Source organism: Gymnoscopelus microlampas (genome assembly GCF_963454915.1).
Source record: "Gymnoscopelus microlampas genome assembly, chromosome: 5".
NCBI lineage: Eukaryota > Metazoa > Chordata > Actinopteri > Myctophiformes > Myctophidae > Gymnoscopelus > Gymnoscopelus microlampas.
In genome coordinates, this window is record NC_139942.1 from 9639320 (window position 1) to 9661903 (window position 22584).

The following is a 22584-nucleotide window of genomic DNA, read 5'->3' on the forward strand; positions in this document are numbered from 1 at the left end:
ATATACCCGGATCTGTCTACAAAACACAACACACACACACACTCACACACACACACACACACACACACACACACACACACACACACACACACACACACACACACACACACACACACACACACACACACACACACACACACACACACACACACACACACATGCATTTCCGTTATACTATACTTATGAGGACTTACTAGACATCACAAGGCACTACAGTACATCAGGACGCCGATTTTATGACTTGACGTTAAAACATTTATTTTGCCAATTTTAACCTTAACCGTAAAGCCAAAAATAGCTGATATACAAGCTCACAATTTGACAAATAACTCCAACCCCAATCCCTAAACCTAAAGCCATCAAACATTGCACACTCCCAGTAGGCCAAGGAAGAATCTCCACCCCAATGTTTCTAAATCGGTCTCATGGTAGCACTATACCAGGATGCGTGTAGATCAAACAATAAAAAATTCCCCTGGATCATGATGCAACTCTTCATATCTCTCGCTTTTGCTACAACTCCTACAGGTTTTGTCCAAAGTGAACACAACTCACACATTATCTCTGGGGTCATGTGATAAACATGAATCATTCAGGTTTTTCATTTTTCCATTTTGCTTAATTATGATTGGCTTCCAAAGTTTGCAGGAGGGGGCTATTGTACAAATAAATGGCAAAAATCATGAACGCAGCATCCGGTCTACCCTAAATGTGGGTCCCACATTGAGGGTCTGGTCTTTGTCTAAATCTCTCATCTGGAGAGACAGAGGACGGCCGGAGAGACGGCGACCCCGGGTGGAGAGGGTTGGCAGCCCAAACCACGTCTTTTTTACTTTTTGTTTTGTAATATATATATGTTCCATTTTAAATTCCTTTGTACTTTAAGTTATTATATCAACCTTTTACCCTCCTAGACAAATGGTCATAACAACGAGGGTTCATGCAAGTACAAGCAGTTAAATGTTGGTGTTTCATGTTCCACAGACAGTAACAACAATATAACAACATGATAATACTGGATATAAGTAATACTTAAACCTCATTTTATACTACAGAATTGAAAAGACAAGTAAGAGCTAAACCTTTTAGCAGTAATCAAGTTTAAGAAAACTCAAATAAATGAATTCAAGTACTCACAGGATATCATCCTGACAAACTGACTGATAGAAACTCACTGAGTGAATGGCATTGTTTGACACATTGACAGACCCTCTGCTGCTGGTTCGTAGAGTGTCCACTTCCTGTTGGGTAAGATGCTCAGCCACACGCACGCACGCACACACACGCACACGCGCACGCGCACACACACACACACACACACACACACACACACACACACACACACACACACACACACACACACACACACACACACACACACACACACACACACACACACACACACGACATAGGAAACCATGCAAGGCACACAGTAAACCAGTTTGATCAAATCATTGCGTTCCTCAATACGACAAAGGAGAAGGTCATCATGGCGACCTCGTCTTTTTCCTTCCTAGTCAGTATCAGTGCTGTGAATTCATGGATGTGGATTTATCTCCACATTGTCTTGCTATTATGGACCAGCTGTTACAACACATCTGTCACAGGTAAGTTATATAGTAACCTACAACTTGTAAAAGTTACAACTGAGTTTAGGGAGGAAGCGAGCAGCTGCAGCATGTGTTGTGCAGGCCTACAGGGAGTGAACGGAAGATATCTGTTTAAATATTTTATTTAACCAATAGTCTTTGATTGATTGAATACTTTGATTGATTGATTGATGTACTTTATTTAGTAAGACATGAGAACAGTACATGACAGTACATAACAGTACATGGAAGTACAAATTCGCAATACAAGGTCTACTAAACTGGATAGCTCAGTTAAGCACGTAGCTTGTTTAAGATGAGATCCCCACGCACACAAATCATGATGACATATAAGAGACAGACAGATATACACACTACTATACAGAATGTCATACAATCAGTTTACAGGTTACTGGTATGAAGAGTGAAAAATATGTACAACAAAAAAAAAAAGAAAGAGAGAGGGGGGGGGGGGGGGGGGGGGGGGTAGGTTAGGTTAGGACATGGGGTAGGTTAGGACTTGGACAGGGGCCATTTTTGAATTGCAGCCTCCTGAAGGTGTATCTTTAGGGCATTTTTGAAAGTGAGTAGGGTTTTACACTCCTTTACTCCTTTTGGTAGGGCATTCCACATTTTAGATGAATAGCATGAGAAAGAGTTCATTCCCTTTGTTGTGCCAAATCTGGGTTGAACATGGTTTGTGGAGCTGCCTCTGGTGTTATGATCATGGACTTGATTAACATTTTGGAAGTATTTTGACAAATACAGGGGGATCCCAATGTTGTGGTGTATCTTGAAGACCAGGCCCATAGCAAGTTGCTGTACTCTGTCCTCAACCCTAAGCCATCCAATCCTAGCAAAATGATCAGGGGTTAGATGGGTTTTGTAATTGAGGCCAAGAAGTAGCCTTACAAGTTTGTTTTGGGTTGTTTGGAGCCTTGTTTTTAGGGCCTTGGAGGTGTTGTGATACCATGAAGTGCATGCATAATCATAATGACCTTGTATGAGGGCCCCTACAAGAATCTTCAGAGTATTTTTACTGACTTTACGAACAAGCCTCCACATCCTCTGTGTTATTTTGTGGACCTTTTTGATCGTCTTTTCAGCGTTTTTGTCACCTGAGAGGTTTGCCTCCAAGATGGAACCCAGGTAGGTAATTTCCTCCTTTCTTGTGATAACATTATCACCCACTTTGATCGTGAAACTCTCAGCCTTTCTAAGGTTAGGGTTGGACCCAAAGAGGATGGATTCAGTTTTACCCAGGTGTAATGAGAGCTTGTGGTCGGAGAGCCAGATGCAGATCTTGTTGAGTTCAGTGCTGAGAGTTTTCTCAACCTGCAGCCTGTCCCTGTCCGAGACCAGCAGAGCCGAGTCATCTGCGAACAGGAACAGTTTGCAGTCGCAAGCTGAAGACATATCATTCACATATATCAGGAACAGTAGTGGTCCTAGTATGCTTCCTTGAGGAACACCACAAGTCACTGGGAGGGGAGGGGACTGGGTGCCGTTTACTTCCACCACTTGCTCCCTCCCTTCCAGGTAGGATCTCATCCATTTCACCGACGTGTCATCAAAGCCTATTGCTTTGAGTTTATTGATCATAATTGGGTGATTAACAGTGTCAAAAGCCTTCTGGAGGTCCAGCATGACCATGCCGCAATATTTGCCCTTGTCGACATCTTGTTTGATAGAGTCGTTCAAATAGAGAAGGCATGTGTCAGTGGGGTGGTTTGTTCTGAAACCAGATTGGAATTCGTAAATTAGATTTTTTTCGGCAAGGTACTTATCAACCTGTTCGTAGACTATTTTTTCCATGACTTTCGAGATGGAGCTAAGAATAGAAATAGGGCGGTAGTTGCCAGGGTCTAATTGGTTTCCTTTTTTGTACAGAGGGGTCACTCTTGCTTTTTTGAAGTCGTTAGGGACCCGTCCCTGTATGATGGAGAGGTTTATTATGTGGGTAATGATTGGAGCAATGGAGGTGGCTGAGTCTTTTAGAAATTTAGCGGGGATGTTGTCGGGACCTGTGGCTCTGTGTTGTTGGAGTGCACTCAATTTTTTAAACACCTCATCTGTTGACACAGGGGAGAGTTTAAAATCATCTTTGCGTACACCCTGTTTGTCGTAAAATGAATCAACATACTCTCCACCATGACTCCCAGAGTGAGGGGGTAGTTTTTCAACTAACTCTGAGGCCACGGTCGTGAAGAATATGTTGAGGATTTTACTCACTTCCCGTTTGGATGAAATGAGAGTGTCATTCACCTTGAGGTTTATGTTTGTAAACCTGGTTTTAAATTTCTTGCTGCAGCCTAGTAGGTTGTTGAATAGCTTCCAGAGCTCACGTGGTTTGTTTTGATTTTCCTCAATTTTGCCATCGAGGTAGCTTTTTTCTGCTAGCAACAGCATGCCATTAACCTTGTTTCTTAGCATGTTTTTCTCTTTTTTGAGTTTCGCTACGTGGGATTCGAGACCTTTGTTGAAGCTTTTGGCAAGTTTGATCCTACTTTTATGATAGTCAGAACACTTTTTGTCTCTGACTTTCATGGTAGTAAGGATATCCGAATTCATCCATGGAACCGAGCGGGTTTTGACCCTGATGGTTTTCATGGGAGCCACACTGTCCAAAATTTGAATGAATTTGGTTTTGAAACCAAGCCAAGATTCGTCTACCTGTGTGCTGTTTAGTACGTCGGACCAATCCTGTTTATCTAGTCTGTGATCCAAGTCCTCACTCTTGTAGTTTTTGAGGTCTCTGATCGTGACTGTTTGGTGGTAACCGGTCTTAGGTTTACGTTTCTTTCTGGTGCAGAAGATCATGTTATGATCAGATATGCCACAGGTAGAAACACCACTATTGAGGATTTTGTCCTTGTCCGTTGTTAGAATGAGATCTATGATAGTTTGAGTGGAAACACACAGTCTTGTGGGCTGAGTGATCAGCTGGTGGAGTGAGTGCCGATTACAAAACCCCCTGAATGACTTAAACACTGACGCTTCCTTACGGAGCATGTCAGTGTTAAAGTCACCAAGAAGTACTGTCTCCTCATTGTCCACTTTAGCTAAACATTCATCAAGTCTATCATAGAAATCAGTCTGGTTAGGAGGTCTGTATATGGTACCGACTAGCACAGGTTTAGCATTTTCAAAAATTATCTCGACCCACACAGCTTCAATGTCTGCATCATTCAGGTCTTCTCGAAGGATGCAGACATTGTCTTTATGTACATACATGCATACGCCGCCCCCGTTTCTGTTCCTATCTTTTCTGAAAAGTTTGTAGTTTTCAATCTCAATATCAGTATCATCTATCGTATGATCAAGTTTAGTTTCAGAGAAAGTTAAAATGTCAACCTTACCATCATAAAACATCTGCTTGATTTGTGTTAGCTTGTCTCCTACAAGGGAATTCATATTGAGGTGTATCATGTGAAGGCCAACGCCAAACGATTTTTTCATTTGTTCAATGAAAAGATGTTTGTCCACTGATAGTCCACAGAGAGGAGCAGTATCGGGGGGGGGGGGGTGGGTGTTGAGGTGTTAGCGTCCATCAAAGCCTCTGTTTCGCTGTACGCGGCCATCTGTGGGGGTTGGGGGGGGGGGTGGGGGGTTGGGTATCGTCTGGTTCTTGGTGGTAAGCAACCAGCTGTGGGGCTTGGGGGATGGGGGGATGGGGGGTTGAGGGGGGCCTTCGTCTGTGTCCACGGGGGTCCATCCTTGTCCTTGTGCTGCCTGGAACCGCCAGATGTGTCCGTGGATAGGTTCCTTCGGTTGCGCAGCGTCTCTCCGTCACGCGTCGTGGTGCGGCGAGTACAGCTGTGGTGTTGATGTAGTCCGAGGGTGCGTTGGCTTGTTGGGACCGAGAGCTAGCGGCGTGGGGTTGTTGTTGTTGTGCGACGTTGTCGCTGGCAACGATAGCAACGTTAGCAGCGCTAGCTTCGTTGGCCAAGTTTGCCTCTCTCGCCAGAAGGGCAGAAGTTTGTCTGGTGGTGACTGGGCCTGGATTAACGTGGATATCACCCGACAGGAGAAGAAAAAGGATGACTAAAAATCTTCAGTCCATGCGTCCTGTCGGGGGCGCGTACTTTCTAGTCGAGTCCATGGCTAGGAGCATATGGAGAGCTCCAGCCGCGAACCCCAGATGCTTTGTTTCTGTAGTGTCGTCGAGTAGGTAGAAGTCCGAGTGTTTTTCGTTTTTCATTTCCCGTGGATTACCCTTTTCTGTCTCCATCAGGTGTAGATTTTGTGGATATTGAAGGAATGAATCCGTCGTCCACAAAAGGATGAAAATGAAGAGTATATCCAGTGAAAAACTGGCAAATATGTTGCCATGAGAGCGCGTCTCCATGCGGGAGCGCGGAGAGCGCGTCTTCATGCGACTTCTCATCTCGGCGTCCAGACTAGACGGTCTTCATTAATCATTAGCAAAATGGTACAGTGCACGATTATACAAATGGTGCTAAAAGGATTACACAAAAAGCCTGTGGTCCTGTGTTAAGTGTCTTCATTTATTGTCTCCGCCAGGCCAAAAGGCATGGCGAGAGAGTATGTTTTGCACCCTGTCCATCCGTCCTTCTGTCCGTGTGTCAATCTGTCTGGGACAGGTAATCTCCGGCACCGTTGGCTTGATCACAGCGAAACTGTGCACACACACTCCCTGCTGGATGCCAAAAAACCTTTGCCCTGCATTTTTTTACATCTGCCTTTCATAGCGCCACCAGGAGGCCGACTTATGTAAAACACATTTCTTTATATTACTCCTTCCAATTTTATCCAAATTTCCCGCAAATCGGTACACATGATCTCCATAGTCATGTGATAAAGACGGATGTGTTTGATTTCTCATATTCCATCCTCATTGGCTAAGATTGACATCTAAAGTTTGCAGTAGTGCTTGTTTTTTTTTGTTTTTTTTGCACCCACATTCACACTATGTTGAGGAACAAATGCCACCCTTTTAACATTGGCCTGTTATAGCGCCACCAGCAGGTCTAATTTAGCAAAACGTATTTTTTTGCGCAAAATGCCTCAAACCATGAATGCAGTGTCCGATTGCCGTGCAAGGCCTAAGAACAAATGGCACCCTTTAAACATTGGCCTATTATAGCGCCACCAGGAGGCCACAATAACCCACCTGACCTGGCGGAGACCTGTGCTCCGAGGAGCACTTTTTCTAGTTATTATTTTCATATTTTTTTTATATTGGAGAAACTTTGTATTTGAGGACAGAGGAATTAAAGACATTATCATTATCATCATCGTCCTTTGAGGAGGCTTATGCTTCAATTCCAAAAGTACTTAACTAAAGCTTAACTAAAGAGGATCAGTTCATTGCCATGTCCCCTCAGACTCTGTCAAGAGGCACATGTATGAAACACAGTCCCTTGTGAAGTTCTGGATGAATTGTCAGGCACAATTCCCAGAGCTTGCAGTAAAATAAAATGTATTTGACCTTTTGTAACTACAGTACATATCTCTGTGACAGTAATATTTTTATGCTGGCATACCTGAAGAATATGTACAGGTTAAGGTTCGAGACAGAAAATGACATGAGAAATGAGACTCCTAATAGCCAAGAAGAGACAAACATGGACCACCTGTGATTATGTCATGGACCACTAGTGGTCCATGGACCACTAGTTGAGAAACAGTTCACCCAGTGGCCTGGTGACCTAAGATGACACGTCAATGTTGTTGACAGCAGTTACTGGAACTTCCACAGAAAAGGGAACTGGAATCTCAAAAAGTGGAATTGTGGCCTGCAGGTCATCATTATTAGGAAATCACTCGCTCACTCATTAGTTAACATGAGTTTAATAGAAGGCTGGATGAAAACATAGCATTATATGTCAGTTAAATCATTTACAGTTAATTAAGGGCTTGATTAAATGTGTTGCATGTAGTATTGTGCAATGAATTATATCAAGCCCTTAACAGTCATTATTTAAGAACATGTGTCCATGGACAAGTGGTTGAGAAACAGTGTTATAAAGGGTTATGAGTAATTTAGTTCTTAGAACTCTAATCATACAGAGTTATAAGCTGATCATAATATATTATAGACCTGGATGCATAGTGTTAGTGTCTTAGACTATATCCCCTCCCAACACAACAGTGGTCCCCAGGTTGAGTCTTAGTCAGGGTGTTGGTCCCTGGTCCACAATCAGGTAAACCCCTGGAATAGACGGTAACAGGATAGGTGGGCACCAAGGAAGAGTGGGCACCTCGTTGTTAAATTGGCTATTTTTAAGTTTTTAAGTAAAGTGTACATGATTAGAACATGCTTAAACATTCGACAATTAAGGTAACATTTTCTGCAATTGCTATAAATTGTTACAAGACCTCATATCCAGTCATTTTGGGGCATAAAGAATAAGTTGAAGGATATGCTGGGAAATGCTGTGATCTTAGTTTTGTATTAGTTTAATAGTTTTAAGATGTATTGTTGTTATTAGCCTTTTAATAATTAGTCTGTATTTGGTGCTTTTGGTAGTAGATTTTCGGTATTATGGATGACATGTTTGTCTTTGTTATGTCTTGTTATGTTGTTACTGGCAGAGCTGTGTAACATTTATTTGCCTCTTCTCTTGGCCAGTGCGCACTCGTAAAAGAGACATTGGTCTCAATGTGATTTTACTGGTTAAATAAAGGTTAAATAAAATAAATAAAAATACAATTAAGTCTGATAATGATGTACCGTGCATGTTCACATCATGTTAATCTCTCAAGAACAGATTCAGAGCTGTGCTAAGCAGAGGGCGCTGTTTTTCCTTTTTTTGACAATGGGTTGACATCATGTTTACTTTACATAACAAAATTTTCCAAATATATATTTTATTTAACATTTTGGACAAAATAACCAATTTTACATGCAGGTGCCCAGATGTCCCTAGTGCCCACCTATCCTGTATCCAAATAGATAAATAAGCCTTCCCCATTCTCTTCTGCCTATGGTTTCTGGTAATATTATTGTCTCCGCCAGGCTGAAAGGCATGGCGAGAGAGTATGTTTTGCCCCCTGTCCGTCCGTCCGGTGTGTGTGTGTGTCCGTTAGCAGCTAATATCCGTCACCGTTGGCCCGGTCGCTGCGAAACTGTGCACACCCACTCCCTGGATGCCAATTCAGAACCTCTGGCCCACGTTTTTCACATGGGCCTGTCATAGCGCCACCAGGAGGCCGATTTGTGCAAAACCCAGTTTTTTCCATTACTCCTACAACTTTTATCCAAGCGTCATGCAAATCGGTACATAGTGGCCCTCATTTATCAACGCAGTGCAGCCCAAATAATGAGCGTACGGCGTAATCACCGCACCTTTCGGCATTTATCAATATATCCTGACGTGGGCTTCATCCTACCGTACGCTGAGATCTCACGTCTGGTCGAGACCAGTCGTTGACGTTGGCTGCACCCGTTTATTCCATCCTAGACCTGCGGAGCAGCATTGTCTGACTGTCTGACAGGCATCTAGACACATAATCCACTCCTAAATGTGTATATCTACACTAATAAATAATCGCTGTGAAAATATATCATTTTGTAAAGTAATTTAAACAAACTGCTTTAACAGTCATTCAGATAAGATTGTAGATCTGTCTGTATTGAAAATAGCAGATCTACAAGCTCACAAGCCAGCGTTGCATCGCGACGCGGCGGCGTTGTGAGCTTGTAGATCTGCTATTTTCAAAAATATACGAGCGCTTTTGCGCCGGGAGTCCCGCGGTCGGGACGGCACCTTTTCATGGACAGTGAGGTCTACAAACTTACAGTAGCTTGTCCTATGTTATGGAGTTATGTCATAGAGAGTTAGGCTACACAACCTGGCTGGGTTAAGGATATAAACCCGACGCTCCAATATTAACGTGGCGGCACGGAATCACTGCATTACGCCCGAGTCTCATGTACCGCTACGCTACGGAAAGACGAAGTTGGTCGGGCGCATGTGTGTGTGTGTGTGAGAGAGAGAGAGAGAGAGAGAGAGCGAGAGAGCGAGAGAGAGCGAGAGAGAGCGAGAGAGGGGGGGGGGGCGTGTGCGTGTGCGTGTGTGGCGAGGCGAAACTATTTCTTATTGGCTTTTCATGTCTTTGGTCGTATTCTGGTTCGTCTTCATGTCGTAAAATCGGGGCGTTTTTTGGAAAATTTAAGGGCGTGTTATTTAAATGACGCTCGGTTTCAGCCATGACATTTATCAACGCTGGGACCAAGTGTACGCTCGGATCAGCTGTGTAGGATGCGTTGATAAATGTGACTTCGACGTTGGTGTACGGCCGAATATATGGAAAAATATGCGCCGGTTTATACGCTGTGTTGATAAATGAGGGCCAGTTTCTCTATAGTCATGTGATCAACCCGGATCTGTCCCATTTCCACATTGCCTAAGGTTGGCTTCCAAAGTTTGCAGGATTGGTCCGTTTTGAACAAACTGCCTCAAATCATGAACGCAGCTTGCCATTTCCATGAAATTGCACACGCACATTCCCACTACACCGAGGAAGAAATGCCACTTGAAATCAGCCTCATGGTGGCGCTATAACAGGCCGATTTGCATTTTAAACTATAACTGCACCGATCTGCGTGAAACTTTGCATGCACACTCCCTAGAGGCCAAGGAAAAACATCTGCACTGCATTTTTTACATTAGCTTTTTACAGCGCCACCAGGAGGCCGACTAATGTAAAATACATTTTTGGAGATTATTCCTCCAAATTCTGTCCTAAAAACACGCAAATTGGTACAAAGTATCTCCATAGTCATGTGATTCTGCAGATCTGTCCGATATTTCATATTCCATCCTATTTGGCTTACAGTGGCTTCCAAAGTTTGCAGGATTGGTCAGTTTTGAACAAAATGCCTCAAAACATGAACGCAGTTTGCGATTTCCGTGAAATTTTGCATGCAGATCTCGGGATCTGCATGCAAAATTTCACGGAAATCGCACACTGCGTTCATGTTTTGAGGCATTTTGTTCAAAACTGACCGACTAGGCCGAGGAAGAAATGCCCCCGTTTTCACATTGGCCTGGTATAGCGCCAACAGCAGGTCTAATTTAGCAATCTTTCTAGTTGACCACTTATTTTGTATGTCCTTGGCAAAAATCTAATTTTGAGAAAATGCCCACCACAAGATGGAAAGGTGAAGACCCCTGATTACAGTACTAAAACCATATGTGTTTTATTTTAAGGAGACCTCACACTATCACTAAACTAAAAACCATTTTGTTTTCTTTAAGGAGACTCTCAGGTGATCGGGTCCTCTCAGCCTGTGCTGGCCATACTGGGAGATGATGTGATCCTTCCTTGTCACATTGAACCATCTTTCAATGTGGCCAAGGGGACAGTGGAGTGGACCAGACCTGACCTGAAGCCAGAATATGTGCACATGTTCCAACATGGAGTTGTGCAACCTGATGTTCTGAACCCGCTGTACAAAAAGAGGACGTCGCTGTTCCATGGGGAGCTTTCTGCTGGAAACATCTCACTGAAGCTGTCCAGGGTGCAGCTCTCAGACGAGGGGAAGTTCAAGTGTTTTTGTCCGACCCTGCGCAGCTACAGTTTGATCCAGCTACTTGTTGGTAAGATTATGGTCAATATATGGATTTAAAACAACAAGGAAGGAAAGAACAGGACTCAATAGCTTTAAAAAACGTAAAAACTGATTGTTGAGCAAGACTTTTCAAATTCAACTGTTGAACTGTTGAACTGCTACAGTAGCCAGGGTTCCATTTGTACAACAAACAAAAGTAAACCTTATACTTCAGTGTACAATGAATAGTAAAAAACAAGTTCTCAACGTGATGCATCGTGACTCGTTGTGAGCTTGTAGATCAGCTATTTTCGCAATTTAAAAGGATATATTTTGCAAATGTTTGAAGATTTGCCCAAAATAGGGATGCCAAGGTGTGATACGATCAAACATAAATATCAAACATATCCAACAGTCCCCAGTCCCCACCCTCCTCGACAGACAGACAGACAGACAGACAGACAGACAGACAGACAGACAGACAGACAGATAGATAGATAGATAGATAGATAGATAGATAGATAGATAGATAGATAGATAGATAGATAATCAATCATATGTATTTGTTGTTGCAGGGTCTGTGTCTCAGCCAGTGATCTCAGTAATTGATTCAAAAGACGATGACTTGTCTTTGACATGTGATTCTGGGTGCTGGTTTCCACAACCTGAGGTGTCTTGGCTGGACAGTGAGGGAAACAACCTCCCTGCTGAATCCTCAGTGACAGACAGACCTTCTCAACACTGTTATGCTGTCCAGAGCAATGTGACAGTGAGAGGAGCAGGACATGTGACCTGCAGAGTTCATCTACCACGCTTCAACCACACTGTTGAGACACGCTATGACATCCCAGGTAATGAATGTTTCCATTGCTCTTTAATGAAGTAGAGCCCCCGCTGATTTCTTAATCCTGCTCCCTGGCCGCTCCCGTTGGATATATTTTTTTATAGCTGTGTTTATTAAGCACCATGTTCGCATTACAGAAGGCGTACAGCATAGACAGAGAGAAAAACAAAAAAAAACATGATACATGATGAGTGATTAATGAAGGGCATGCCAGTATTTTAATTGAATGCAGTGTCACAATAGTTTAATGCAAAGGCACCTAACTGTGATCAGACGTGAGCTAACTTTTAGGTTGGAGAAGATCCCAGGCTGTGGATGGAGAGTTACCATGGATTATGATTGTGCAGTGATATTATAGTTGTTATTGTCATTATTGGACACTTTGAAACACTGTCTCTCAACGTACGACAACTAGTTTCACTTGTCCAGTTCTGCCCTCCTTTGCCCTGATAGCAAATAGCTCTTTCTGCAGGGGTCATCAACATGTCCGTACATGGACAAACGTCCATGGCAAGACTTGTCTATGTCCATGGCTCTTTTGTTTTTCTTTTGTTTTTTTTAAGTAAGAATTTGCCTATACTTATTCATTATAATGTAAAAACATATTCTAAAATACACAATTGAATCTTAAAACATGAGTTTGAATTATTTTGGTGACTCATAAAGTGTCGGGATGACATGCTCATTAAGTTGCAGGAGATTTGTGGGATTGTATGTTGTGATGCAATCATGTACGGGACATGATGCATCATATGAGGACAACAAGACAACAAGATTACCTGAAAATGCCAAAACGTAATGTTGTTTGATGTCAGTTGAGAGAAAGTGTTTCAAAGTGTCCAGTAATACCAATAATAACCATAATAACACTCCACAATCATAATCCATGGAAACCCTTGACCCACAGCCTCACCATCAGACCTCCTCCTCACCTCTGATCACAGTTAGGTGCCTTTGCATCAAACTATTGTGACACTGCATTCCTTTCAATCCTGCCATGCCCTTCATGAATCACTCATCATGTACTGTACATACTGTAATTACCTGTTTTGACTCTCAAGTCATTTTCTATTGTTCCATTCGGCATATAGACTTTCTCATCAACCTCACCTTAATGGAAACCAGACCCCCACTTCAAGTTGACTAACAAAAAAATGGTTTAGCTGGCAGAACTTAATCTCTTCCTGTCCTCAAGTGACCCAGACTTGGCACAGACAAGGGGTTGAATTTGTTCTCCTGCTATGCCACTAAAATGTGGAACGCCCTACCAAAAGCCGCGAAGGAGTGTAAAACCCTGCTCTCCTTTAAAACCGCCCTAAAAGAGTATCTACAGGTGGCTGCAATTTGAAAATGGCCCCTGTAAAAGTCAAAGCCATAGACCCCTCCACCCTGAACTGTTTATACATATTTTTTGTTTTCCATATTTTTAAACAGTTTTTATGATGTTCTGCAGAGTAGTGTATATCTGTCTGTCATTTAATTGTCTCTATGAATTGAGTACAAAGGACCCCAATGGAAACAAGCCATAGGCTTTCTTGGGTTTTAAATTCTATTAGCTGACCTTGTATTAAACTGTACTTTCATGTGCTTTTTCTCTGCAAACTTCTGATAAAGTATTCAATCAATCAATCAATCAAGTAAGGCCCTTTAGCTCCTGCAATGTAAGATGGAAGCACTGTCTGATACAACTGATAAGACCCAATTATTGAAATCCCAAACATGGAATATACTCTTGGACCATGCCACATTTAATGCCTGTCTCAGGACTGCCTCATGCCAGTACAGACGAATCCACAGAACGGCATTCATAACTGCGGTGTCAAGCGGCTGCCGCTCAGCGACACCGCAGCTATGGCAGCGCAGTGCCAGCGCTCTATAGGATTCGTCTATACGTGCAGTGGATAACTTCCCAGTCTCCAGCTGCAGGTTTGCGAAAGTATAGTTAACCACTTTAACCCTGACATCCCCATTTTCAATTTTGGGCATATCCCAATAGGATAAAAAGAAAAGAAAATTGCTGATCTACAAGCACAACATGTGATGTGTTGTGAGCTTGTAGATCGGCTTTCCCAACCAAATACTTAAAACATTATTTATTTGATAAATAATGTTTTAAGTGGCTCGTTTTAAAATGTGTAGCGTTGTGGAATAGAGTTGACACTATAGACCCCTTAACAGACGACGTCACACTGATAAGAACCAGTATGCGTGCAACCAGTATGCGCTAAATGAAACCCATTCTATCAGGTCTCGCTAGGACGCGCCTCACTAGCCAACACACAAGAGGGGGTTGGGATGTGCTGAAACTAGCGCACCCCAAAACAACAGGTTGGAAATTGATTGCGTGAAACAATCACCTGCGCATCCAGTCTCAATGTTGGTAAACAATTAATTGGTCTATGGCACTATAACTATATATTTAGGGCTAGGCCTATTATGTGATTCTGGTAATATTACTGATAACTCGTTTTGCATGTCTGTGGCAAAAATGTTATATTGATGGAAATGTCCATTACAAGCTTGCATGGTGATGAGCCCTAATCTGAACAGATGGCACCAAGTCTAACCGTATGTAGGCCTACATACCTGCTGCAATTTAGGCTTGTTTATGCTACGTGTACGTATGTACTGTAGATATCTTTCTTTGACATGGTTCTTTTCTGTTTTCTCCTTGCTTTCCCTCTCTCTGCCCCCCCCCCCCCCCCCCCCCCCCCCCATTTTGTTTCTTTCCTGAAAGCAACGAATGATGGCACTTGCACAAAAACAATTTTCACTCACTTCTTTACACCTGTAACAATGCTGTGATGTGACAATGAAATTGATTCTGATTCTGATTCATCTACTTTAACAGAATAGAGAGAAAAAAAATCTTGTAGATCTGCTATTCCCCCCCGGAATTGGGGGGGGGGGGGGGCACTGTCCTAGATCAGTGCAAGGACGTGATCAGTGTAAACAGGAATGCGTGGCATTTATGTTAGGAGCCAAGCGTGAAAAGAGCCCACACTCGCAAAGAGAAAAACAGATTGGAAGCGTAAACCACAAAGAGAGAGAGGGGGGGGACTGAAAGAGTAAGAGAAACCAATTTCACGCTCTGATCTCGCAATATTTTATAATTCAGTCTTTGGCTGAGCAGGCCGCCGTGTCTAAGCACAGAATCACTGTTCAGACCTTTCAACAGAACCACTCTACTACTACCACTACTACTACTTAAGTAAAAGTAATGCCGCAATATAGAAACACCCTCTTACAAGTAAAACTCTTGTGTTTAAAGGACTTGAGTAAAAGTACTCACATTTTCCAAAAATGTCCAAACTTTTTCAAAACGATTGGCTATTTTTGAATAGTGGATACTGAATGTTTTGTATTAATAATCTAAATCTGCAAACTAACTAAAGCTGTCAAATAATTGTAGAGTAAAAATCTTAATCTGCAAACTAACTAACGCTGTCAAATCATTATAAATTAAATAAAAAGTACACTATTTGTATTAGTATAAAGTATCAAGAATTGGAAATACTCAAGTAAAGAAAAGTACTTGTACCTTGAAATTTTACTGTACTTACCTTACACTGCTTCTCCGTGCATTCTGATCACTTCTCCTCTGTCATGTCTTGTCATCTCCTTGATCTCCTCTGATGTGTGTTCCCCTTTCTTGAACACGGCTCATACAGCAGGCCGTCTGAATCGCATGCCTTTCACTTTTAAATGCAGATTGTACAATAATTCAACTTGTTTGAAGGAGAGAGGCAAAGATGTGACGCTTTCAAGCAAAGATGTGATGCTTTTAAGCAAAGATGAGACATATTGTTTGGTGAATTTATTTGAGGTGCTTCTACAAAAGGTTTGCAGGAGGGTCTTTGCTGACCAGCTAGTGCATTGACCACGTAATCACAATGTCCCCGTTTTGATACCATCCAGATCAGTGGTTTTCTTTCTTAGAGCTCCCCCCCTTCTGACAAAAACTGAGACCCCCCCACACGTGCGCGGGGGCATGCACGCACGATCGTACGATGGCACACACGTTTGTATTTTTCTCACCACTTAAGCCATACTTCTCGTATACGACGTATAGCGGGGGAAAAGTGTGGCATTGCGATGCGTTGTGAGCAGGTAGTTCGATAATTTCCGCAATTTTTTTAATCTTTTTCGAAAATGACCACAAAAATAAATAAATGCTATATGAAAAGTCTCATTGACAAACAGGCAGACAGTGGATGAAAGCTAGCCAACCCAAGGTTGGGAAACATTGTTCCAGATGGAATTCAGTCTTTATTTCAGACTCAAGGTCCATATCACATACTGTATCAAATGACAAAATACACAACCATTAAATAAATAAAGGTTTGAAAAGGCAAGGTCTTTACACAACTTGTTGGCACTGTATAACTAAAATGTATTTATTGATTGAATAGGAACATTTACTGTAAGAGGAATAGGAAACATCAAGGTCAAAGTGCAAGTAGTATGGTTTTACAACAGTATCATCATCTCACAACTTACTGTTCACAAACAACCCGATGAAACGAGTTGATTAACGTAGTTGTATGTTTCTTTTTTTTAATAACATGCAGACCATAACATTTGTTTAGCCTGTACTGGAACAAAATATTTTTAAATGGGGGTCCGCTGGGCCAAATACATATCATTTTGGGGGTCCTTGACATGAAAAGGTTTGAGAACCACTCATAGAAACAACATAAGGTTTTTCAGAAAACTGACATTTTGTAGAATCGGCCTCAGGTCTTAATGGGTTAACACAGCAGCAGAATGGCTGCCGTGTTAAGTGGTGAGATGGGTGGGCGGTGCCGCAAACACTTTCGGAGATGTTCTTGTGGGCTCTCATCCAGAAAAGGTTGGGAACCCCTATAGACTTGTTTGCTAAGTTATTTTTGCTCATGGAGACTCTGGTCAGGAGACTCATCACCTCATGTGTTTTTGTGTCTCCTCTGGTTTGCTCTCTATACGTCTTCTAGCTCACGGAGTCACAATTTGAAAATGGCCCCTGTAAAAGTCAAAGCCATAGACCCCTCCCCCCTGAACTGTTTATACATATTTTTTGTTTTCCGTATTTTTAAACAGTTTTTATGATGTTCTGCAGAGTAGTGTATATCTGTCTGTCATTTAATTGTCTCTATGAATTGAGTACAAAGGACCCCAATGGAAACAAGCCATAGGCTTTCTTGGGTTTTAAATTCTATTAGCTGACCTTGTATTAAACTGTACTTTCATGTGCTTTTTTCTGCAAACTTCTGATAAAGTATTCAATCAATCAATCAATCAATCAAGTAAGGCCCTTTAGCTCCTGCAATGTAAGATGGAAGCACTGTCTGATACAACTGATAAGACCCAATTATTGAAATCCCAAACATGGAATATATACTCTTGGACCATGCCACTGGACTGCCTCATGCCAGTACAGACGAATCCACAGAACGGCATTCATAACTGCGGTGTCAAGCGGCTGCCGCTCAGCGACACCGCAGCTATGGCAGCGCAGTGCCAGCGCTCTATAGGATTCGTCTATACGTGCAGTGGATAACTTCCCAGTCTCCAGCTGCAGGTTTGCGAAAGTATAGCTAACCGCTTTAACCCTGACATCCCCATTTTCAATTTTGGGCATATCCCAATAGGATAAAAAGAAAAGAAAATTGCTGATCTACAAGCACAACATGTGATGTGTTGTGAGCTTGTAGATCGGCTTTCCCAACCAAATACTTAAAACATTATTTATTTGATAAATAATGTTTTAAGTGGCTCGTTTTAAAATGTGTAGCGTTGTGGAATAGAGTTGACACTATAGACCCCTTAACAGACGACGTCACACTGATAAGAACCAGTATGCGTGCAACCAGTATGCGCTAAATGAAACCCATTCTATCAGGTCTCGGTAGGACGCGCCTCACTAGCCAACACACAAGAGGGGGTTGGGATGTGCTGAAACTAGCGCACCCCGAAACAACAGGTTGGAAATTGATTGCGTGAAACAATCACCTGCGCATCCAGTCTCAATGTTAGTAAACAATTAATTGGTCTATGGCACTATAACTATATATTTAGGGTTAGGCCTATTATGTGATTCTGGTAATATTACTGATAACTCGTTTTGCATGTCTGTGGCAAAAATGTTATATTGATGGAAATGTCCATTACAAGCTTGCATGGTGATGAGCCCTAATCTGAACAGATGGCATGTCTTCTGTTTTTGCTCTTTCCCTGCACCATTTTTTCACTGTGGTCCCCCGCATGCCGTTGACTTTGATTGTTTCATTGTCTGACCACACCACATACTGTACACTCCATAAATCCGTTGTCCTAAAAAAGAAAGAAAACAAAAACCTTTTTTTTAAAGCACATTTTGCTATATTCACAGAATTGAGGCAGCTATAGTGATCATTTATTTTGGTTGTTCTTGTTGTCTTCCCTCATGCAATTGTGTTTGTGTAACACTGCTCGGTATGGGTTAAATAATTTAATATACAAACGTATTCCATTGATGGCGATGAGATGTCATAATCTGTCATTCATGTATAGGCTACTTGCCAACTTGACAAAGATTGTACCGTTACGGAATACACGAAAGACACGAAAGACACAGTTGGGTTTGCAAGTAGCCTAAGTGTGTGTGTGTGTGTGCGTGCGTGCGTGCGTGCGTGCGTGCGTGCGTGCGTGCGTGCGTGCGTGCGTGCGTGCGCGTGTGTGATGTGTGTGACTTGACAGGCAGTGAGGCGGGCCGAAACTCTTCTCCATGCAAATCTTTTGGTCGTATTCCGGTTCTTCATGACGTAAAATCGGGGCGTTTCGAGAATATTTAAGGGTGTGTTATTTAAATGACGCTCGGTTTCAGCCGTCATATTTATCAAAGCTCCGACCAAATGTAGGCTACGCTAGGATTGGCTGTATAGGATCCTGTGATAAATGCCACTTGGACGTTGGCTTACGGACAGATTTAAGGCAAAAAAAAATACACCGTTTTTTACGCTCCATTGATAAATGAGGGCCAGAGTCTCTACGTAACTTATGAAGGGAGACCAGGTTGTGCAGAACTTCTCCCGCTCTGGACACAGAGTATCTGTTTTTTTATAACTTTAATTAAGTCATCACTTCACTGATCCACTGCTTAAAGGATGGGGGCTTTATCGCTTTTCAATTTACAAAGACAAGACGGAGAGCTAGAAGTGATGCAAATGCGATTACTTTCTTATGATGCACGCTAGATGCATTATTTACATATATAGGCTATCTGTCGGGAACAATGTTACCTTCTTCTTTGGCTTTAACCATAATATTTCTTTGAATTTAACCATAAAAGTGTTTATCAAGCTAATCTAAAGCACTCCCAGACATGCTTCAGGTGCGTTATTTTGCAGGTGTTTCAAATTGGCTGCTCCTGCAAGTTTCTCACCAGGTCCCGCGGGACCTGAGAGACTCCCCCGTCATATCGTAAGACAGTATTCAAGATGTATATTTTAAGAATAGTTCCAGCCAGATTGACTTGAGCTGCGTTCAAAGCCGGTGTAGACCTCTGTAAACACACACACACATGTGACTGCATTACATCAGTATTACAGCACCAAACAAAGGTCAGGTTTTATTCTGAAATTAGATTTACAAAAACAAATCTACAATGTTAGGCAAAAGATTGGCCATGCATTTGCTCAATATTGATTCATTTCACAATGAAAAGTCTAGTTTAAAAGTTTGTTTACAATTTTGGGAATCCTCCATGCAGTTATAGGATACCTATAACATTCTGTTCAGGCAGTCCGGCATTTAAATTATTCTTGTAGTGAAATTATTAAAAAGTTTAAACTGGGATTTAAACATTTTACAAAAGCAATAAGCCACACAAGGCCCTGGGTTATTTTAGACCATCTAAGTGGGTTTAGGCACTCTGATCCATGTTGTTCCTAATAACATGTCTTATCTCTTCTAAGATAACTGTACACTACAGCCTCCTGGGGCTTATTTCTTTAATATACATACTTTAAATACTTCAGAGAAAATAAACAACAAAAAAGACGAATATGCTGCATTGAACTAGATATGCTAACTTTTGTCAAACTAGTATCACAATACTCTCACTTCTATTCCAGTAACACCATTGAGTTTCTCAGTGGTGAATACACAGAGAGCCCTATAATCGCCAATACTGGCTAAACCCACTATTTGAGGATTTAGGAGTGTGCAAGGGGCGTTCCCGTGCAAAAATTGCTATTTTGGGACACCTTCCTTATCCCTAAAACACCTGCGCTACCCGTTACATTATGCATAGGTGTGGTTTGGGCGTTGGCAATGATAAAACCAATCACCGTGCCAGATGCCATTGCCTTTAAGAGAAGACTGCACAAACCATTATCCCCAATGCAATCTTTGCTCTCCTCTCTCCCTCTGCCAGTGTTGCTAGGTCTGCTTATTATAAACCACGTTGGGCTTGTTTTTATGTAAAGTTGCTTGTAATTAATGGTAGTTCTGGTTGTGAGCTTTTCAAATAGCCAAAATAAATATGCACATTGTTTAATGGTCGACATATATAGGTTTGAAGAGCTCATGTGGACCATTATAGTCGCTTTTTTTGGGCTTGTTTTCATAGAGCTGGTTGCTTATTCCTCATGCAAATTCTGGCAACACTCCTCCTCTCGCTGCAGCCGCACTGAGGGGATTTTACATTGGACACATATGCCCGACGTTTACTTTAGAGGCTCTAGCCTTTGATTGCCTTTCAATATAACCACATTTGATAGACATACGTATCACCTATATGTTACTGATTAGAGAAAATGTTATATGTTTGTAACATTTGCCGCACACATTGTCTTCTTTGAATAGACTATCATCTTATATAAACACAATTGACACACGGAATTGACACTCTCTCTTCTGCTGATTATAGGAAAATTAGAATCACAGAGATTTGTTGAGAAGTAGGAGAGAGTGAGACGTTGAATGTTGTGCCATTGTGTGTGCCCTGGCCGACTCCAGACATCCATTGCAGGCGTGCGCTCTATACCAAACCAATTTGGCTTAGCGGGTGCTTAACCGTTTTATATTTGTTAATTAATAAATAAATGAATGAATGGATACATAATTTACATAAACATTAAGGAGCGGCGGTATCAAACCTTAACAGCGTCCCGCCACTGTTACATGCATATAGTGTAAACACTGGTGTATCGTTATTCATTATTGTTACAATCTATGCAATGGTTTTAATTGTGGCACGTTTTACTGTGTGTATTTATAACAGGAGCCATGTGCAATACATCCATGGTGTCAGAGATAGCTACAGTATATCATTTACATCTGCCAGCCCTTCTGTTTACTATAGTAGTAGTGCAGTTACAGTATATACAGTACCTTATTATCACATTGGATCTGCATTATTTTGTCTTGCACTAACATAAATAATGTTATTATACTCATCTATCTTATGAACACCTTGTAGATCACAAACAACTTACAATGTCAGCGACTACATCAGGTAGTTCATAAAGTCTAGTCTTCCTCCATGTGTGAAGCTGCCTCTACTCTGGACTCTGTACATGTACTAATTCATGAATACATGTTCCTTTATTCATGTATTAACTGTACATTTATGAACATGTATTAATGTTAACACTAATACATTTGAACACTACTGTTGATTTGATTGATTTGATTGTATAATGTTGACAACAGTAGTGTCATTACTCACTGTGTTTAAGAGGTTATGACTATAATTAATCATAGTAATATAATTATTCACACAGTGAAGGAGAGAGGACTAACTGCAGGAGGGAAGGCAGGGATTGTGATTACAGTGATTATCATCATCTTGCTGGCACCAATACTGGGATATTTCTACTGGAAAAATCAGAAACAAACTGGTAAGTCTTTAACTGTTTAACTATCATCTATGTATCTATAATGATAACAATGATTAATGTCCCCACACTGACCAACCTCTGTCTCACATCTTTATTGTTACACAACCAGGCAAACACATCAACGATTTAGGTGAGAGAGAGAGAGAGAGAGAGAGAGAGAGAGAGAGAGAGTGAGTGAGTGAGTGAGTGAGTGAGTGAGTGAGTGAGTGTGGTGTATGTATACAATCAATGATGTTCTAGATCAGGGGTCTGCAGCCTTTAAAGTCAAAAGAGCCATTTTGGACCAAAAAATAAATACAAAATCTGTCTGGAGCCGTAAAACTTATTTTAGCCCACTAATGCCGGTGCCACGCCAATAAATGTGTTTCAGGCTTTGACGCAAATTTGACAGAAATGTTGAAACGTATTATTTATTCTACAGATCTTTACAGTATTGGAGCACGTAAGAATCTATGTCTCATATTATAGCAACGATAAATACAATTTTACATGTGAAAAAAAAGAAGAACATTGTTAAATTCCAATAATGTTTTCTACAGGGAGCCACAAAGGAAGGGTTAAAGAGCCACATGTGGCTCCAGAGCCGCAGGTTGCAAGACCCTGTTCTAGATGTATACAGAGTTCCTGCAATGAAGTGCTGCTCTGCATCAGTCATTTTGCTCTGGCTAAATTAAGGTTAAATAAAAGTAGATAATGAAAACAGAAGTATAATGACAATAAGAATAATTATTGTTATTGTTATTATTATTTTTATAACGTTTTTTTTGC

At 41.6% G+C, this 22584-nt stretch overlaps 1 protein-coding gene across 1 annotated transcript; it reads left to right on the forward strand.

The window, feature by feature from the left end:
* The first annotated feature begins 1482 nt into the window (after positions 1-1482).
* Positions 1483-21892, forward strand: LOC311044765 (butyrophilin-like protein 1). The gene is made up of 4 exons (XM_084056539.1): positions 1483-1607; positions 10817-11158; positions 11685-11960; positions 21700-21892. Exons 1-4 carry the CDS (start codon positions 1490-1492, stop codon positions 21834-21836), a joined length of 873 nt encoding a protein of 290 aa, XP_083912665.1. The 5' UTR covers positions 1483-1489; the 3' UTR covers positions 21837-21892.
* The last annotated feature ends 692 nt before the right edge of the window (positions 21893-22584 follow it).